This window comes from Pygoscelis adeliae, unplaced genomic scaffold (genome assembly GCF_000699105.1).
Source record: "Pygoscelis adeliae isolate BGI_AS28 unplaced genomic scaffold, ASM69910v1 Scaffold16, whole genome shotgun sequence".
In the NCBI taxonomy this organism is placed as follows: Eukaryota; Metazoa; Chordata; class Aves; order Sphenisciformes; family Spheniscidae; genus Pygoscelis; species Pygoscelis adeliae.
Genome location: NW_008825162.1, coordinates 93087 through 113128, shown reverse-complemented (window position 1 = coordinate 113128; position 20042 = coordinate 93087). Strand labels below are relative to the sequence as shown.

At 39.2% G+C, this 20042-nt stretch overlaps 1 protein-coding gene across 1 annotated transcript in view; it reads left to right on the top strand.

The window, feature by feature from the left end:
- Positions 1–20042, top strand: part of CAMK4 (calcium/calmodulin-dependent protein kinase IV) — a 103663-nt gene that overhangs the window by 27799 nt on the left and 55822 nt on the right. Inside the window, exon 5 of the mRNA XM_009328731.1 lies at positions 13419–13491. Coding sequence (XP_009327006.1) covers positions 13419–13491 — 73 coding nt within the window. The remainder of the gene's footprint in view (positions 1–13418; positions 13492–20042) is intronic.

The window sequence follows — 20042 nt, the reverse complement described above, 5'->3', positions numbered from 1 at the left end:
TACTGTAAACATCTTCATTGGTGTTACTGCTAATTCTGGTAATATGCCAGTAATTTTTATATCAACTGTTTTATTGTTCTAGTTTTCTGCCATCCCAGATGTCCATTCTTCTTTTGAATAGTATTTGAGCTTCAGATGAATAAGTTCTTTCACATACATATTCTCCTTATCGTGCAGATGATTTTATAAATACCCAAGATCCGATTAGTTTTCTGGAATCCTGTTAGCATTGTTGATGTGCTGCTGGTTTCAAGCCACTCTAACATAAAAGTTCTGGGTAATAAAATTATTCAATTCCTTCACCGCATTTCATATTTCTGTCAAATACTCCATGTTATTGCTAAAATGAGCTTTCATTATGACAATTTTTCAGTAGTGTTACTCGAAAGGAGATAAATTCAGACAAAAGTATCAGTTACACATCTGAGTTAATACAGCTGAAATCAGGTTGGTTTTGGTTGTATTTTTAAAAAGAAATCTGTTTCCCAGACTTCATAAATCACGTTGTAGGTCATATCCTGACATATAATATTCCACCATCCCATACAACTCTATATTAAATTGGAGAAGTTTGTGTAAATTAGAATACTTATTGCCAGTTTGCATGACGGTTTTTGCCAACCCAGTAAGTGAGCAGTGACAAAGAGCTTTTGAAGTAAGACAGACCAATGGACTAACTGACCAAGACAGAGAGAAAACTGCAGTAGGTCTAAATTAACTGATACTCTGGTTCTTTCCAGATTCCGCATCTCCAGCCCAGTGCTGGCACATATGCCTTTGACATTTGCTTGGCCGTCCTCTTTCATTCCTGCACGTTTAAAACAGACATGCATGGTTAAAGTGCATTTAAACCAGCAGTGTTTTGACAGAGTCCCGAGGGACGACCCTCTGGTATGGCTCTGAGTGTCCAAGCAGTGGTGTGCCCAACAGCACGCGGCTGTGTTTCTCATGCTGCCACGATATGGAGGGCAGGCTGCCGTCACACCGGCCCTCACCAGGGCAGGAGCTAGTTCAAGAACAAAAACCAAAAATCAGCACAGCTGTTCAAATGCGCAGCAGAGTGATCAGTCTAACATTTGAACAGTCTTTAAAGGACCATGTTTCCACTACACTTGTGGATAGGAAATTTCAGGACTGGGAGCAAAGTGGCAGGCAAAGCTCAATTTTCATCCCTCTCTCGCATCTTCCTTCTCATCTCATCTTCTTACGAAGAGCAGAGTTGCAGAGCCATAGTTCAGACCATAGATGCATCTTTTACATGAAAAGTTTGAGTGATGGAAAGACATAATGAAATTTGATTTTATTAGGTTTTTGGATGACATCATATTGTGCATACAGAATAAAGCAATAAACCTTATGTGGATACTTTTAAAAGGCAGATTTATAATCAGAAAGCTTCTCTCCATTTCAGCTCTTCTCCATTTAACAGGAGAAAAGAGTTTAAAAGCAGTGACTGTAAGGGAATGCAGAATGAATTGACACCACAGAAATTGATGTAGTTTTCCTGGGAAAAAAATAGATTAATCTCATTTATATAGGCAAATTGTTTGTCAAACTAATCGCTTTTTTACCACATTTTTGTTAATAAACAGTAAAACTTAGACAGTTCAAAGATTTATTTAGATAAGTAGCTGGTGGCCTCACTTTTTTGTGTTAACTCCTTTGATTATTATCTCTTCAATTTTCTTCATAGTTCTTCCCTTTCAGAATACTGATGATTCTTCCGAAGCTTGGCTCAGTTATGTTTTTCTCTTGCCTCTTCCTTGTGCCCTCTCTCCCTTCGTCATTCTTTACTTAAATGTGATTTCTTGGTACTGTTAACTTTGACTTTCTTTTCTATCACATGATGTATTTCATCAGATTCTTGGTCACTTTATTGATCTGGCTTTGCTTCTAACAATTAAACTTTTTATTGTTGCAGGTAGTAATAGGTCTTGCAGCACAGTGAAGTCTGATATCTGTCTTTTATGGGCTAACTTTTTTTTGAAGTTGGTCTTTACCATTCAGATTTTATTCATATCTACTGCCTTTCAGCTGAATCAGCAATATATCACTTTTCCAGATATTAATTTCAGCAAAAAAGTCAACTTCATTTTAGTCAGAATACCTGCAGATTGCTAAGAATAGTTTTTGTTAGACTCTTTCTTTTTTCAGCTTCAAATGATAATGTCAATCCGTACGTTCTCCTTGTTTATACTTTGGCATCTTGACCACAAACTCTTCTGCTTCTTTCTTCATCTTAGTATTAAGTACACCAAACATTGTCTAAAAATACTGCTTACAGCTGACAGTCTCTTGATTCGCTTCCATTTCAGATTTCATATAATTTCCTCTGAAATATAGATTCAAGCTGATACGATCTTCTTTTATGACATGTACATTAACAAAAATATTAATTACTTGTTCTGAAGAACTTGCCTTTTTGAGAGATGCGGGAATGATTACCTCATATGGACAAAATTTCCTGAAGCCTTCCCAGGCTTCAGGCACACCTTCTTGTTTCTGCGTATGGTAATTAGAATTGCTAAGGGACATCAAAAAGAGTCAAGCAATTAATCAGTCACTAACATGGGGGTCTTTTGTAAACTAGTGGCAGAGTAGCATCTTTTATTTGTTTCTGAGATCTGGTCTCATGATATGGTGGCAGTCTGTCTTCTGAACAGGGGTCAGAGCAGTCCTTTGGACTCTTTATTTCACATGAGCAAGTTACAGTTCCCTCACCCAGGATGGGCAACAAAAAAAGAGGTCTGACTTGAGTACGCCATCAATGCCTTATTCTCTGAAATCAGAAGACAACACACAAATTAGCTCTGGTAAAAGTGCTCCTTAATGTCATAATAGCTCATTTAGTGTCTCTTGATTTCAGCTGCAGTAATGATAAAAAACAGTAATTTAAGAATAAAGAAGTGTGTGTTAATGCTCATTTGTAGCCTTTCCAATGTAATTTGGTGTTTCCTTCCTGTACAGAGTTGTAATAATGCCTTTACACTTTTTCGTGGTCAGCGCCTTATTTTCTGTCACTAGGCAGAATTACTCTGAGTAAGCCAGTATTCACAGAATACAATATTCTCTTCAGGATGAGAGATACAAATGATTTTTTGTAAATGTTTGTGCCTAGGATACTAATTATACTGTGGTCAATATATGCACTTAGAATTAGGTGAAACACCAGGTGCCAGAGGGAACACACTTGCAGCTTTATAAATGACTAAACAACTCAAGCAATGATGATGATGCAATTAAGTGCGAATCATAGAATCATAGAACGGTTGGAGTTGGGTGGGACCTTTAAAGTTCATCTAGCCCAACCCCCCGGCCATGGGCAGGGACATCTTCAACTAGATCAGGTTGCTCAGAGCCCTGCCCAACCTGACCTTGAATGTTGCCAGGGATGGGGCATCCACCACCTCTCTGGTGGATGATTCACCAGTGTTTGTTTCACCACCCTCTCATCGTAAAAAATTTCTTCCTTCTATCTAGTCTAAATGTACCCCCCTTTAGTTTAAAGCCATTCCCCCTTGTCCTGTTGCAACAGGCCCTGCTAAAAATGCTGGCTGGCTTCCTGCCACTCTCTAAATGTGAATTGATGTGACATTAAAGCTCGTCTGGTTCTTAATTCCACTTTTTCACTTAAAACATTTTCATTTAAAATGTCCTCTTGCCTTTTGTTTTATTGCTCAGGATAACTTTGCAGGAATTGTTAGCATGGGTATGTCCTCGTTGGGACCAGCCTGTATGTTGCTAGCCCACTCCGGGAACTGGGCAAGCCTTTTGGAGGTAGGACACACCAGTGCCTGTGAAGCTCTTTAATTTGTTAGGTATTGTCAATACCGAGACTTCTTGTGATTAGAGCATCTCTGACGTAACGTCTTCTTGGATTTCTGCCACAGCCTCACCGCTGTAATGTAGACATACAAGGTCTGGATGCCAGACAAACTAGGAGAGATACACCTGTTAAATTAAATAGGAAGGTGGTCAAGCCTTAGCTGATTTCCTCAATTATTAACAAATTTAGCTTTCATATTTGTTTGAAATGCGGAGAGGTTTTAACAGCTCTGTGCAGGTGACAATTTGAGGTATATATACCTACAGCCTATATAGCCATAGCCTACATATATGTATACAGGAGGCCTCTGACTGACCGACCCAAGAGTTAAGGATGTGTTTTCTATGCCTTGATTCCACACCTTTCCTGAAATTATAAAATCACTTAGGATGTGAGTGCTTTGTACATTTTGTTTCTCATTGCTTTTTCTATGTACATTATGACAAGAGTATAAAGGGAAGCCAAAATGTTTTAGGAAGAAGTACAGTTATCCTAAATATTCAGAGCACCAAAATGCTTGTCCTAAATGATAATTAAATTGATTTTTTGATGAAAGCCTGGAAAACAAATCCTTTTCAGATAATGTACTTCTCAGTTCAACACTGAACTTTAACCGCTGGAGTAAGGAATGTGTCACGCATCCATGCACTGTAAGAGGTACTAAGGCCACCAAAGGAGGACTGGAACAGGTGAACCTGAAATAATCCTGAACTGAATGATGACAATGTGAATACTCTTGCGAATTGTGACATAGAGGGATATAAGCACAACGTATGTTACGCAAGCAGTGCCCAGTTTCAGAATTTGATGCCTATTTGTTTCACTCTTATTGGGAAGTAAGCGATGTATGTGCCAGAGTGAGCTCCGGGGCAATGTATTTAAAATGTCATGGCAGCTACAGCTGTGCTGGTTTGGCATGGAGGGCTGGACTGGGCAGGTTGTTCATCTGAGCTCAGGGAGTATCCTTCAACCATCCTTTGGGGGTCCAGGGTTTTGGGTTTGGTTTCTTAAACACCTCTGTGATCTTCTTATGTAGGCTATTCCAGTTGTTCTCCAGCCTGGTAATTAGATTCAGCTTCAATATTAGGAAAATCTTTCTGCAAATTTGGCCAGAATCTGTTTGCCTTGTCCCCAGCAGGTAGAGAGAAGGTGATTACTTCCTTCTTTACAGCAAACTCTCACGCAGTGGAGGACTGCAGAAGACTATGTATTCACAGTCCCTGCAACCTGTTGTCACCAGTCGTGTTTTCTATGTCTCAATTACTGTCCGTTGAAATTCCTCCACATTCCCACATCTTTCTTATAATGTGATGCCCTTAGCTAGATGAAGAAATCCAATGGAAGCCTCACTGGTTCTTGGCAGGGCAGCTTCATCAGTGCCTTCGGTGCTGCTCTTTCCCCCTCCCCAGGGCACTGCCTCCTTTGCAACCTTTGCCCCTTCCCTGTTGCTCATCAGACAGGAGCTGTGAAATTCTGAAATAATTCAGTTTGTCACGTTGCCTCACACAGCCGGTAACACAGAAACTTTTGTCTGAGAGAGAAGTTTGAGCTGCTAGTTTATGAGCACTGTGGTTCCCCAACCTCTAGAAACAAAGACTATTATTTTAAAAAATGTCTACTGAAATTAAGCTCCTGAAGGATGAACCTGTCTTTTTGAAAATGATGGGTACTGAACTGTTCTTACTAATTTCACTGCAGACACCTGGGTGATTGCTACTTTTGAAGGTGTGGCCATTTATTTAGTCTTACCCAGGGTTTTAATGTATAATTCCTGATTTTCCTACAAGATTTTTCTAGTTCTGTGGGTGCTATATAGAAATGCTGAGTAAGAAGTAGAAAGAAAGTTAAAGAGGGGGAAACAAACCCTAGTATGAGATATAAGAAATATGCTATCTTTCTCTAAATTCTCCTGCATGCCACGTTTATCAGAAACTGCCTTTTACTTAATAACAATGGAGGGAAAATAGTTTTCCTCAGTAACTGCTATGGTGCATCTCATTTCTAAACTAGGTATTGAAGAAAAATGTCTAGTTTGTTTGACTTGGAGTCAAATCCAAACCCAGTTCTGTATTTCCCATTATCCTTCTTCAGATCATGGGTAGGCAGTTTGAGTCACTAGCAACAGTAACAGCTGGTCTGCACTGAATTATGAAAATCGTTGTAAAATAAGGGAGAATCAGCAAGCTGAATCAGAGCTCCTTTTTTTATATTTATTACTCTTCAATGCTGTAGTGTGGAAAATACCTAAATATTTATAGAGAAACCTTACTTTTTAACTAAACAAATGCATCAAAGCAACGAGGAAATGGAATCACCTCGGTACAGGTATGAGCCAACAGATCTGTGAATCATTCATTGAGAAAGTGTTCCTTGTGGAAACATTTTTGCTATTGAATAGAGTGATGTCATTTTCTTTTCCCATTTCCCCCAATTTTCAGTCTCACTTTACCTTGTAGACATCTTTTAATTTCATTTTAATGAAATATAACAATTTACATAAGAAGTGAATATGTACAGAAAAAATCTCCATGGCAACCAAAGAATTTTAGATAAATCAACATTTATTATATAGAAACAAATATTTTAAAAAATTGTTAGCATATACTGGCATTGGAACAGATCTTGTATTTATATAGGCCAGTGTCTTGCCTGAGACTGTAAGAGGACACAGCCCACAGGTAAGATGCGGTACAAGAGGTTTGGACAAAAGCAGAATGAAAATGACCTTAAAAACAGTGACAGCTTTTTCTGATATTGCGATATTTATAAAGAATGATCTAAAAAGCAAATACAGACATAGCATGAAGAAAGAAAGAGAAATAATGTTGGGAACTGATAAAATAATAAAAAATTTTACTGTTTGGGATGGCTAAATTGATTCAGCAGGCCTTTTGCAAGCTACATTATATGTTTCTAGATTCACCTAATACTGTAATGCAACCAACTCCACAGTGTGGAGAAATAGTATTTGTAGTAGCAATATTAAATGATGGCTAAATATTGCAAATTTCAGAGTAACTGTTTAGATTGATTAGCATAAAACTAAGTGCACTTACCAATCTGAGGTAAGGGAAGCAAGAAACAGACTTTACCTGCTCAGATTTCAGGCAAGCTGGAGGATGGGTAGGGTGGCCTGTGTAGGAGGGAAGCAGGGAAGTAAAGCTAAGAATAGGAGAACTAGTCAATTTAGAGTGTGGGGGAGGAAAAAGTAAGTTTGTTAAAGTGGGTAAGATTTCAAATTTGCGTGATCACAAGGAGTCACGAGAACAGCTTGCGTTTAAAATGGCAGGAATAGTCATTGCACTGGATTCCCATACCCAAGAAAAACGAAAGAGAAAGAGGCTTTGGTTTCAGGGTCAGGGAGCTCGTAAAGTACTCATTTCTTGTACCATTTGGTTCCTCTGTCGTGTTGCTTCTTCCACCCGCTGGTGCTCTCAATTACAAGTTTCAGGAGTAGTTACAGTGCAAGGCTTGGAGCAGGTCTGCGGGCTGTGCTGCCTGGGAAGGACATACAGCCCTTCCTCACCCTTAGCTGAGAGGTCTCACTGCCGGTGCAGCGGCCGGTGCTGACAGAGAATTGAAGGTATCGGCAGTCTTGCATGAAGAGGTGTGTGCCATCGGTGACTGTTCCAGTCTAGCATCGTCTGGCATTGGATGAGTCCTCTGCTTGTTCAAAGCAGGTTGCTGGGTATTTTTGGTTCTTTTTTTACCACTGCAGCTGTGCAAACAGCTGTTTCTCTTGCTGGATTTGGAAAGATCTGGCCCTCTGTTTCATTACTCATTGAAAAATCAAACCCGAAGCCTAGTCCTTTCCTTCTGTGATGAAATGTTCACTTGTTTGTTTTTGTAGGAGATTGATTGTTTCCACTTGTTGCCTAACATGCTTGTCATTAATCCCCAGTCAACTGTAAAATTGTATAACGATATAATTTTAATACTGCTCTGAAAATTGATTCTAAAATGACATGTTGGGATTCCCCATCTCTTTCCTCATTGATTTTCAGATCAAGTGTGTTTAGTTTAGCAGGACAGCACTCTTCCTTTTATTTTTTTCCTACCAGTAATAAGGTTTCTGCAGAGCAAGTGTGGCCACTACCTCGCTCCCTTTACTGTGATATCCCATTGCTTTCAGAGACTTCATACAGATGTGATGAATTAAAGCATAGTACCAAGTCCTTAGAAGAATGTTGCAAAAGGAGTAATATCCAATGAATGGTCTTTCCAAATTATACTGCTGGCTGCAGAATTATGGTGAACACTGGTAAGAATTTATGCTTCTGCTGATGTAGACTCTGATGAAGGTGTGCATAATGGAAACATTATAAGCAACATAGGGAACATTGCACTTCTGTGGTAGAGTGGAACAGTGGATGTCCAGAGGCTACACTGAAAACCATCTGCAAAACTAAAGGATTTATATTGCCGGAAAACTTGCAGTGCTCAGAAGGAACAGAAGTGCTAGAAAGGCTGGATGGAAGCTGGCAAGCATTACTGCAAATTATTAAACACTTGAATGAATACATGTGCTTGACGATCACATGGAAGCTGCCAGATTTCAACTACCTGCTGTGTATAAGACAGCATGGATCACAAGAAATACATTTCCACAGGCTTGCTGGGCAGTGTGATGCTAAGGGTGGTTTTGCTCAGTACTAAATTTTTTATAGCTGGTTCACCTGGCGGCACAAGGCTTTTCCACCTCCGAGCTTCAACAGCAGCTGAGAGGGTGTTATCATTGCTGTGGTGGGGCGGCCGTGGGCGCTGGGTCGGGGGGCTCAGTGGGGTGGGCTCTGCTGGGTGACTGGACCCTGCAGGCAGGCAGGAGTGTGCCTTGGCACCACGGGCAGCGGGGCTGTTCCCAAGGGGCATCTCCATCGCCAGCGGTAGGGGGAAGGAGGAGTGAGGAGGAGCCTTTGGGAAATATTTCCCTGCTGCTCTTTGTAGAAGAAGGCAGATTTGTCTCAAATATGTTCACACGTGATTGGAAAGACAAGATTAAATCAGGTCGTGTTTTAGTGACCTTGGTGTCCATCAGTATGTACTCTGTTAGATGTGTGTCTGGCCATGTACAAGTGTAAACAACTGAATTGGAATATTTCAATAAATGCGTACATGCAAGCATGAAAAAGTGATTCTATACAAATGTGATTAGAATACAAACCATTTATTTCATCAACATTGCATTTTTGCTTGCTCTAGAATGTCGTCTTTGATTTGAAGCGCTGTCTTGAATTTTCTGGATGTTTGAGACACCAAATTCAGTGTTTTTCCAAGCTTTTTTTTCTCTTTGACTTTAAGCATTTCTGTATCCCTTCTTCTGGATTCCCTGCTGTCTTCCTCCCAGTTTTTCTCTCCAGCATTCTTTTGGCCTACCTGGCTCTTTCATTTGCATATCAAAGAGAGTATTTAATTAGTTCCTTATTGTTCCTGTCTTTCTGTCCTTTCAACAAAGGTTTAATCTTTATTTATCCGTGCTTTTCTTAAAGATCATTCTGTAAACTAGGTATAAATAATTGTTTTTGCTTCCATAATAACAAAATAAGACATTTCTGCAGGTTTCCTTCCTGTTATGGAAAAAAGGGTGATGAGTCATTGTTGATCTGCAGGCTGATATTGAAAAATCCTTCATTGATCTCAGGTAGGAGTGTTGTTATAATAAAGCAAGCTGACACACCTACCATTTGTTTTATGTAAACTATCCCAGGGAGGATGCAAAAAATAGATATGCAAATGATCCCCCAGCATCATTACAGGACCTAAACTACAGGATAATCTTCTTTCAGTACTCTTCCTTACTGCCTAATAGCCAGGTTTTAGTCTTAAAGCAGAATGCCCTTAGGAATAAATTTTCATCTTTCGCAAGAAGTATGTCTTTTTTCATTTATTGCTGTTACAGAAGATTAGGCTTTCAACTTGCTAGATTATTATTAATTAATAATTAGGTTTATATTCTCAGTAAGTCTGAATTCTAGACTTCTGAAAAACTAGAAAGTTAACTGCATGTGACATAAGCTGAAATTGGCTTGGCAGTGCATGTTATTCACATGTAACGTCAGTGGGTGAGTCATGCGCATTGCACAATAATTCTACAGTTGGTTTTTATTGCTCTCCTGAAATATGGGCCCACACTTCATTACATTTATTTACTGTAAAGTGTAAATTCACAATGGCTTCATCTTCAGTGTCTGTGTGCTTCTTCTGTTATGTGTTTAATGTAAATGATGAGAGCAGTATCCTATCCATACCAACATATGGTTGTCTAAGTCAGGGTGGGCTGGTCTTCTACATCCTGTGATCATGAGGGCAGTCTTGAGCATCTCCTTGATCTCTCTTGTTTCCAGGGATCCAGGTAATTGGTGGTTTTCTTCCTGCATTGGCTGGGCACTGACAGGAAGCTAAGAACCTCGTCTTTTCTTTGATTTGGTTGAGTGGAAGAAAATACAAAGAAGTTGGCTGCCTTTAAGAGATATCTTCCCCCCCCACCAGGTTTATCTGTTTGAAAAAGAAAGAATACAACAAATACTGGGTTATCATACTGTAAAATTAGAAATTTGTTGAATGAAGGGAGAAATGTAAATTGAATTGTAACTGTATTGCTGCATATTTCTCTGATCTTAGTCACGTGTGTTGGAAAATCAGAAAATTTCAAATCCTGTTGAAACCTTAAAACCTTTTGCCTCCTGCCTCGTGTATTTCTGAGGTCAGGTGCACAAGGTCATCCTGCAGCTGTTGGACTGAAGGCATGGGCAGGGTGGCCAGTTGCCAGGGGACGTATGCCTGAGCGATGCTGGCAGCTCAGCCCATGTGCAGCACTTCCCCAGCAGCAGCCCCCCGATGCCTGTTTTTTTCCTGCGGTGCATTGAGGAGTATATTCCAAAGTCTATGGCAGTTTGAAAGCAGAGGGTCAAACTAGCACAGTAGTCTTTTTTGTTTTACTACCTTGTGACCAAATTTGAAATTTTGTTTCTATCTCCCGTGCCCTAGTAAAGATTGTAAGCTTAACAGAATGATTTTATGAATGTCTTTAATACATGGAATCCTGTAAAACAAGGACAGTGTTTTAACATGCTTCTTGTGCCATGGTGGCAGGAGCAAGTTACCACCCAAAATACCAGCAGGGAAGGGGGAAGGTGGGATGGGGGGTGAGGTCTGTATTCTCAGAAATGCTTATGGATGCTAAAGGCAGGAACTTGCTGGCTGACACTAAATACTTTATTTAAATTAAAAATTAGGAGGAAGCCAAACCAGTATACTTGGGGGAACAAAGGCCCATGCAAGAGGGTCACTGGGGCTCAGGTCTTGCCGTGTAATCTACCAGAGAAGGATAATTCAGCCTGAAATAGCTAAGGAGGAATCTTACTTTCAAGCATAATGTAGCCTTTTATTGTGTAATTTATGATTTTTCGTAACCTCTTTCCTAAACTTGAGGCTAAAAGCCTAACATAATGTCTCACTGAGTAAACTTTACTTTGTTTTACCCTCGTGGTGCTAAGTTCAAGTAAAGCTCTCCCTGATGGTTTAAACAGATGACCAAAGTAGGGGAAAGGCTAAAGATACAAAAATGCAAAGGAGGTAAAGCAGTGCATATGGGATGGTAGCTGAAGTGCTGCCAGAAAAAAGGACTTCTAGAAATATGGCCAAGTAATTATGCAGCCAAGAAATCATGGTGAAATAGAACTCCTGCTTGAGAGGGATTACTTGCTGTTTCCAATGCCACATGAACAGACTTAGTTGTCTGTGAACACAATGAGTGTTAAGGTAAAGTAATTGCAGCTGGTTAGGAATATCCCTGTATAGACTATTTTCTGCAGTGCCATGCTTGTTACATCTGTCTCTGGTAGCTTATCATCTTTGTATCATTTCTTATTACACTTAATCTTCTAATGAGTATGTAGTAATACTTTTCATATGTACATTAGTCAACACCTTTCCTGTCAGCTTTTGTAAAGCTGTAAGGAGTTGCATTAAAGGTAGCTCAGTATGAGTCTGGTATTTCGAAGAGAAGTGATAAAAAGATGCTGGAAAACAGGGGAAGTGGGGAGAAAGGAGTATACCCTTCTTGCTACAAGCAGAGTCTGTTTCTGGACCCTGAGGCAGAAGGTCTTTCCAGTGACTTTTGACTTCAGACATTACAGGTTTCTTGCTCTCCTGCTTCATGGGGATTTTAGAGCATTGTTTGTAAAACTGGCTTGTGTGCTTGCAGGAGATCATTTTATAAAATGTATGATAGGCACCACAGGTTCTGTTTCTGGACAACATCTGTCTATGTTTTCTTGGGCTTTGAAAAATGAATATGGTAAAAAATCAGAACTTCAGGTCAAAGATCTGACCTTTAAGGTAATAGTTACTGTAGTTCACAAACACCATATGTAGTTAGATACAACAGTAAAAAGACTGTTGGGTTTCTTAAATGGGGCATTAGTACGTGTGAATGATAGATCCTTCTTTTAATACCTTCTTATATGTCATTGCGGAAATCTGTATCTTCTGCTGACTCTGTTTGACTGAACTGTGCATTTACATAACGTTTCATTCTGTAATGGCAGTTCTTGGAGAACATGCGATGCAAATCCTGAGAGAGCCCCCAAACCCTGTCACTGCTGGTGTTCTGAAATTGTTGCAGTAGCACAGCTGGGCTTTGGGAGACCAACCCAGAAATCTGCATTAACCTGTGCTGCCATTTCTATGCAGGATAGCATACAACGTTGAAATACACCACTTCAGAACATTACCTTAACACAGAAAAGTATTTTCTTTCTTAATGTTTTTATCATGGTAAGTTTCCAGGGAGATAACATTATTAAAGAAGAAAGTTGGGGTTTTGTTTGTTTTTACAAGATTGAACTGATGTAAAAGCAAAGGGAGAAAGAAAATCGGATTTTCAGGATCTTCAGAACTCATAAATGTTGCTGAACTCACCATAAGCTGCACATGGTCAGCACATTTACAAAATCAAGCTATTACATATCATCTATACAAAATAAACAAAGCATACTGGCTATTTATGTTAAGAAGAAAAGAAGAAAAAGTAGGTTTAGTTTTAATGAAACTGTGGTGTTTTTTTATTACAGGGCCCCCAATTTTCTACTGATCAGGGAAAAAAAGATGATTGTTCAGCGCATTATGCTCAAGGGATAATTTGAAGCTAGTAAATGTTTACACCAACCCTTTTTCTTGAATAATTCAGATCTGTGTGTGCATAGCACTGTGCTTTTGTTTAATAGCTAACTAAATAAATAAGAGGGGGGAAAGCTTAAGTTAAATATAAAAGTGAAAAAGAGTTCCTAAAGGATACCTAGTTTTATCTGGGAGTAGTTCAGATTCCCTGAATTTTAGAAAATTTCATAACCTTTCAACTGAATGTGTATATATTATGAGCTTCTTACCTAGTTGATACTTTATCTCCAGTTTTTCATTTAACTGGGAATCAAAGGTAACCTAAATTGCAAAAGGGTTGTTTTCTATTCTTTAGGGGGCACTCCAGAGTCCTGGTCATATTTAAATTTGATTGTTTTCTAGCTCATTTTTCAAAAGAAGCTTTTACTTTAATACATAATCCTGAACATAATTTCTCTTGTTGCTTTTTCTGTAGGATTGTGGAAAAGGGTTACTACAGTGAACGAGATGCTGCTGATGCTGTTAAACAAATCCTGGAGGCGGTTGCTGTGAGTATTGTCTAGCATCATATGCTCAGGACCTAATCTTTCACCTATAATGGCTTAATAAATACTTACGTGTGAAAGAAGCAGAGTTCACTGGAGACAGTCCACACAAGTTCCCTCCTATAATTAATTTTGTATTGATTTTTTTTTAAGGTAGTGGCACTTTGAAGGGCAAGAAGTGACTTTGTATGGCAGTCAGCAATACATTTAACGCTCTAAATCATCTGTTACGGTGGAGTGCATGCTCTGTCCAATCTCAGAAACCTGTGGAGTTCAGCACTGATCGTTTTAGCCTTAAAAGTAATTTGAAATCACTGGCACTTGTGTAGTCTCTCGTTCATTTTTTGCAGAGTATGTCACAGTAATTTATTTGGAACCTTAAACAGAAGAGAATGCATTACTTTTCCTCTCAACTTATAAGGATAATAGATTGGCTAAACATGTTAGCTGGTGTAAAGATTTACAAGAATTTGAGTCCAAGACTCCTGCAGAATATTGCCATGAAAACAGTTATGCTTCATTTGCAGTTGCTGCCTGAAGGTGACCCATCAGAGTTTTTGCCACTATGCAGGAGTGTTTATACAAACAAAGCTCATTGCAAGGAAGTGTGGGCTACTGGGAAAGTGGATAGTGTAGGTTACAACATATCTAACCAAAAATCAATTCTCACTGTTCTTCAAATTGCATGTACATACACAGAATGAGAGTAATATTGAGAGAGATCAGAATAAAGTTTGGTGCCAGTAGTTTGTGCAGTTCCTAATATACCTTTTTCCTCTATATTTTGTGTGGTTTTCAAACATTTGAATTTTTGTACAACTATTTCACATTCTATCACTTAGAGAAAGGTATAAAGATTTTTGAGACAAGAAGATGAAGGCTTCTAGGGGGTACATACAGTATTTCTGTACATCATCCATACTTCTCAGTCACTTGTAGCTCTTCCATCTGATTTCACACCAGATGTTAACCAAACCAGCAATCAGATGCTGGGAAAGTACTTAAGAAATTAATTTGTCAAATGTCTAGTCTATACGCTAGCACTGATCATTTCCAGTGCAGAAGAGAAAGGACGTGTTGGACAAGAAAAAACAGTCCAGTTGGGACACTCGGAGCATTTCAGAGAAATAGTAATATAGAGGCAATTTTACTTTGTGAAACTAAGATGTTAGCAAGGCCTAAGGAGAGATAGATGCTAAAGATTTTGCCTTCTGCTGTGCCTGGCAGTCTGACTTCAGAGTCAGCAGGAGATATTTTGGATTTTATCCAGTGGCACTGTGTGGTTGTCTGCAGCAGACGTTTGGGGTGAAGCAGCCAGGTAGCAGAAAGACTGCAAAGATCTTGGAACAGACACAAGTGCTCAGAGGTGTGCAAATAGTGCAGATGGGACGTGACTGACTTTGGGTGTGTGTCCAGACTGTCAGACTTTTCAAACAAAAAACAACTGTTGGTCACATGGAAAAAAGAGAGGTCAGCCTGAAGGGCTCTTTTGAAGGATGGTAGTGGTGAGGCAGGATCTGTACAGATCATCCGCAGAGATGCAGTGTCGAAAGAGCTGTCCTCAGGATAGGACTGGTGGTGGTGATTGACCTCTATGGAAGGTACCCAGAGGTGAGGAAGAGTTAATGTGGTTACAGCAGTAATGCAATTATTCAGAAGGGACAGGCCAACTTGGACATATTTACCTGGGATGGTAACGAAATACCCCATTGTGAAAAACTCCTATAAATCATGGTTTGGTATTCTTTTAAGCCTGTTCACACTAAGTAAGATGTGAGAACTGGTGTTTACTGCAGTAACCAGACATATTGCAAGACCATCATATTCACTTCATGCTACTTTCTGAATGATCTGATGCTTACTGAGTCACTCATTCAAAGTAATCTAAATTATGTATTTAAGTTTAGTGCACAGCATAATGCATTTGTATAAACTTCTTAAAATTGGGTCAAATTATTATTTTATGGCCAATTTTTTCTTCCAATGCAAATGCCGTAGTTAAGATGGTTCTACATTATTTATCATTCTTTTGCAAAAATGATGATTAAGTTTGCTGAAAGATGCTTCAGAAGGTGTTTCAGCTCTTTATTTTAAAAGGCAGGAACCAGATGATCTTCAGCTTCTATGAATTGTAATAGCTTGGTTGAAATCAATGGAACAGTGTTGTATGAAAGCTAAAAAGCTGACCTTTATATGAGCATGCAATAATTTGGATTTTTATAGATCCTTGTACTAGATCCCTAGCTAGGATGGACTGTATTGACTTTTGCTCTTACAGCTGACACTGAACATCTAAGCCAAGCTGGAAGGCTGTGGAAGTGGCAGTTCCCAACTTGGGATCTTTGCGACCCAGTTGAAATACTGTGGTAGATTGGGGCTGTAAACTTGACAGAATGGTGTTTGTGAGCAGAACGGGAGTTATTGTTGGAAACTGGAAAATACTGCTGCAGCAGACTAATATTGCCAGAATAAAAGGAAATATATCCATAGATCATTCTTAAAACCAAATAATTGTACAATCTCCTCAATAGACCATGCCAGTGAATACCCTCCTGGCACCAGGTAGGCATTTTGACCTCTGCAATTTTTAGAAATTGCTCTTAGCAAGAGAAGCATTCAGCCTTTCCTTTGCTGAACTCTCTTCAACTAGTCTACCTACTTGTTTTATAAATCCCTTGTTAAGGGCTGTTACTGTAGTAAAGGATCTGTCCTCACAGTGGATCATTGACATGAGAAGGTCTTATGTCTTCATTTAGCAAAGGTGTTTTTGGACACTTCTAAAGGATTTAATCAAAAGTGTAAAGTGGAATTTTAAAAGCACCTGAGCATTTTTGTTCAATTCCTTTTGAAATTGTTAAACCAAATGGACTAATACTCTTAAAAAAAAAAAAAAAGAATCCCATAAAGCTTCTAAGTATATCTGTTTCTTGTAATATCTGAGTACCTGTAAGCCGAGCTCTAACTGGCTTACCAAGAATTAAGCAAGCAGTCCAAGTAGCACGCAGAAAATGAATCTTAATCTTCCAGGTCACAAACCAGCATAAATATATCAGACATCTGTCCTCCCAAGAACAGAGAAAATAACAAACCCAATATTGTTTTGAAGACCACTGCATCCATTTTGTCATTTTCCATGATTTTTCTTTCTGCTGGTTACATCTGATCCGGTGTTCCCAGTCCATGACTGTATTTGCCCCTAGTGGGAACAAATTACCTTTTTTTTTCTCTCTTCCACACCTTCGCCTTTTCCATTATTCTCCCATTGTTCTTCAAGCTGGGAGATAGCTTCATTCATAAGATAAAAGGCTTGTACAAAACTAGGGCAAACCAGCATTCATCTTTTTAGTTCTTTTGCTGCGCTGTTCGGAACAAGTAGGGAGGTTTTGTTGCTACCCGACATCTCAGAACAGGGTGAATTTCATTCCTGAGAGAGGATGCATTTGCAGGCAGTCTCTCTTGGTACATCGTTGTCCTTTCTCTCCTTCTCAGAGGATCAGTTGTATACAGTGTGGTTTTCTTGCATGCTTTTTCTGGTAGCAGTTTTTCTATTTTGTGTAATTAATGGATTTCCACATGCAGGTGTCTTGAGGCCAGATCTTCACTGCCTGACTTGCAGAATGAGTTACTGATGCTATGGAATTCAAATCATCCCTGAAATATTGGTCAGAAAAAGACACTCACTTTTTCTGTAAAGGACATCTACTTTTTAGCTGGTCAAACTTAAGAAAATTACACTGATTTTTTTTTTTTTTTAATGTGTACTTTCAAAATGTTGCATTTGTCATTAAAAATAAACTGTGTTCCTTCTTGCCTACACTGCATTAGTGTCAAGGTGATAGGTTTCTGCTTGAGTGTTAAATTACTCTTTTCATTATATTTAAATTTGAAATTATTTTTAACAGTTTACTTTTTGTAATTAGGGTCGTTATTAGCATACGTTCTATATGTAGTTTTGAACTCATCAAGCAGTGTCTAAGTTAATTTCCCATCACATTTTATAATAGGTTGTTTTCTTATGACTGGCCATTACCTTGTCTAGATAGGAACATTTTCCTGAAGCTATATGTGGGACCCCTGCCATTTTCATTTCTATTTTTTATTTCAATTTTCTACCACTTCAAGCTTCATTGTATGCCTGCACTTCTATTCAGTTCCTTGTCAGCTTAAATTCACAGGGAGCACGCTGAATTCTCAGCTGTGATTGCAAAGACTGAGGGCACTTAGCCACTTGCAGGTTTGAGAGGGAAAACCTAGATTAAAGGTTTCTGTTCATTTCAGTGAACTTTGATCTGTCCGATAATAAGCTGTATGATAGTAGGTAAGAACCTACTGCAAATGTGCAGCTTGCAAGTATATTTTACAGACCCTGAGGCACTGGTGTGTCTAACAATTAGAGCTTAGACCAAATGAGGTAATCAATCAGACTTTTAAACACTGGCTGAGGCCCAAGACAATTGATTAAAATATTGGGGGGTTTTAGCATTCAAAGAAAAGTGGACATTAGGTAAAGATTACAAAAAAGTTTCATTTTTTCTATACCATCATTGAGTTAGTGCTTGCTGCAGATAGAGGCGACCAATGGATTTAGTTTTAGCCACCAGCTACGAGGTGAATGTAATCAAGGTATAAATGTCACAGAATTCTGAAATTTTGAACGAGGCAAATGTGTTATATTATCAATATATACTTAGACAGGCCTAAAAAGGCACAGTGTTAAGAAGAATAAGTGTGTTGAGACAAATAGGAAAGAAACCTGGGGCTCAATTCTGTAGAAAATGAAGTTAAATTCCACAAAAGAGAATAGCAGGGACACCTAGGTATTACAACACAGGATAAAGACCTGTGTAAAACAGTAACAAAATTCGGGAATACTCTATGTAGGAGAAGGAATCTTATGCATCATTGTAGATACTGAAGATATCTGTTTTAATGGAGGAGGCATTTGCACCTTCAGATCTCTCCCCGTTCCCTGAAGAATCCTGGGTGTTTTCCATTCTCTCTCTGGCAGTAGGGAGTGGCTTTCTCAGTCTGTTCATGGCATAAGTGTGTTCAGGGTACAGTTAGGAAATAGCAGTTGTTCTGATCTAAAGCTACCGAAACCCAGCAATCGCTGCTTTTCTGGTGGGGGAGGAAGGGGAAATGTAAAATTTTATCAAATTTTCAGAATGTTTGCTCGAAAGTGGTATTTCAGTAACTTGCAGGTTTATGCCAGATTCAGCGTGTTTGTTGAGTATGCGGTTGTTAGTAAAAGGACCAATGCTTGATACTGTAAGACAAGAAGGAATTTGCTGTTCTGGCTGCAGTTCTGTGCTAAGGATTATGATGCTGTATCATGTTCTCTGACAGCATGGTCAGCTTTTGCCATTCTCCTTCTAACCTGCCAACAGGAACAGGAAGAAAAGCACAGAGGTTGTTAGTTTTCAGATTTAACGCTTCCGCTCTGGCACACTCTTCATTTTGGGAAATTTGCATAGCAACATTTTGGAAGAAGAGGCAGATGAACACTGAGTTAAGAAGAGGCACTGCAGCTATCTGCAGTTAGAAGCACCATTTGCAGTGTAATTAGGGAAATATGTAATAAGGACGCTTGTATTTGTTCTCTTTTTTAGAAAAAAAAACGGTTGTCGATATGCAGGATAAATTCTGTATTACTTTTATGGTAATTCATGCAGGGAAAAACAGAACATAGAAAACCTAGATGCTGAATCAGTTTTCTTTCTTTGTGCTAATTCTTCAGCTATCTCCTGTCACTGAGGTGGTCTGGAGCACTGTTAGCCTTAAGCTTGCCTGGGAGGTAAGGATTGCTGAACTTGAACCTTCAGGGAGATGTGATGTCAATACCTGTGTCCCTGAGCTGGGAGTAGTTCAGAGCATTTAGTGCTGGTGGCCCAAGATGTTCACAAGCTGTCCTGTTTGTTCTGATTTTGTAGCGAAGCAGATCTTGGGGTGATTGATGCCTTTTTTTTAATGGATGAAACACAAACACAAAGTCCTTAGTACACGTTTTGTTTATAAGATTGTCAGTTATAATATCCTGAAAAACTGACTATGTGGATATATTATTTTGCCTGCCAGATTTCTCCCTATGTATTTGTTGTTGGGTTTAGTTTGGTTTACACTTTGTCATATAATGTGTTGGGCGGTTCTGCACTTAAGTCATGTCAAATGGGCTGCAGGTGGAGGACACACAAGATGTGATTATGGAGTGCCGTATTGTCCATGAGGTCTTGACTGGGGCTGTAACGGACACCCTGTCTCCTGACTAGTTTTTGTAATGTGGTCTTCATCTTTGCCAGCTAGTTTGCGCTCAATTCAGCAACTGTGACTGGAAAACTACTACTAGCATAACTTTACCCAGCAGCAGTCTTTGCTCTCCGATGTCCTTCTGTCACCAAACTTTGTTCAGTGCGCTCCTGTCCTGGTTTCAGCTGGGATAGAGTTAATTTCCTTCCTAGTAGCTGGTACAGTGCTGTGTTTTGGATTTAGGGTGACAATAATGTTGATAACACACTGATGTTTTAGTTGTTGCTAAGCAGTGCTTATACTAAGTCAAG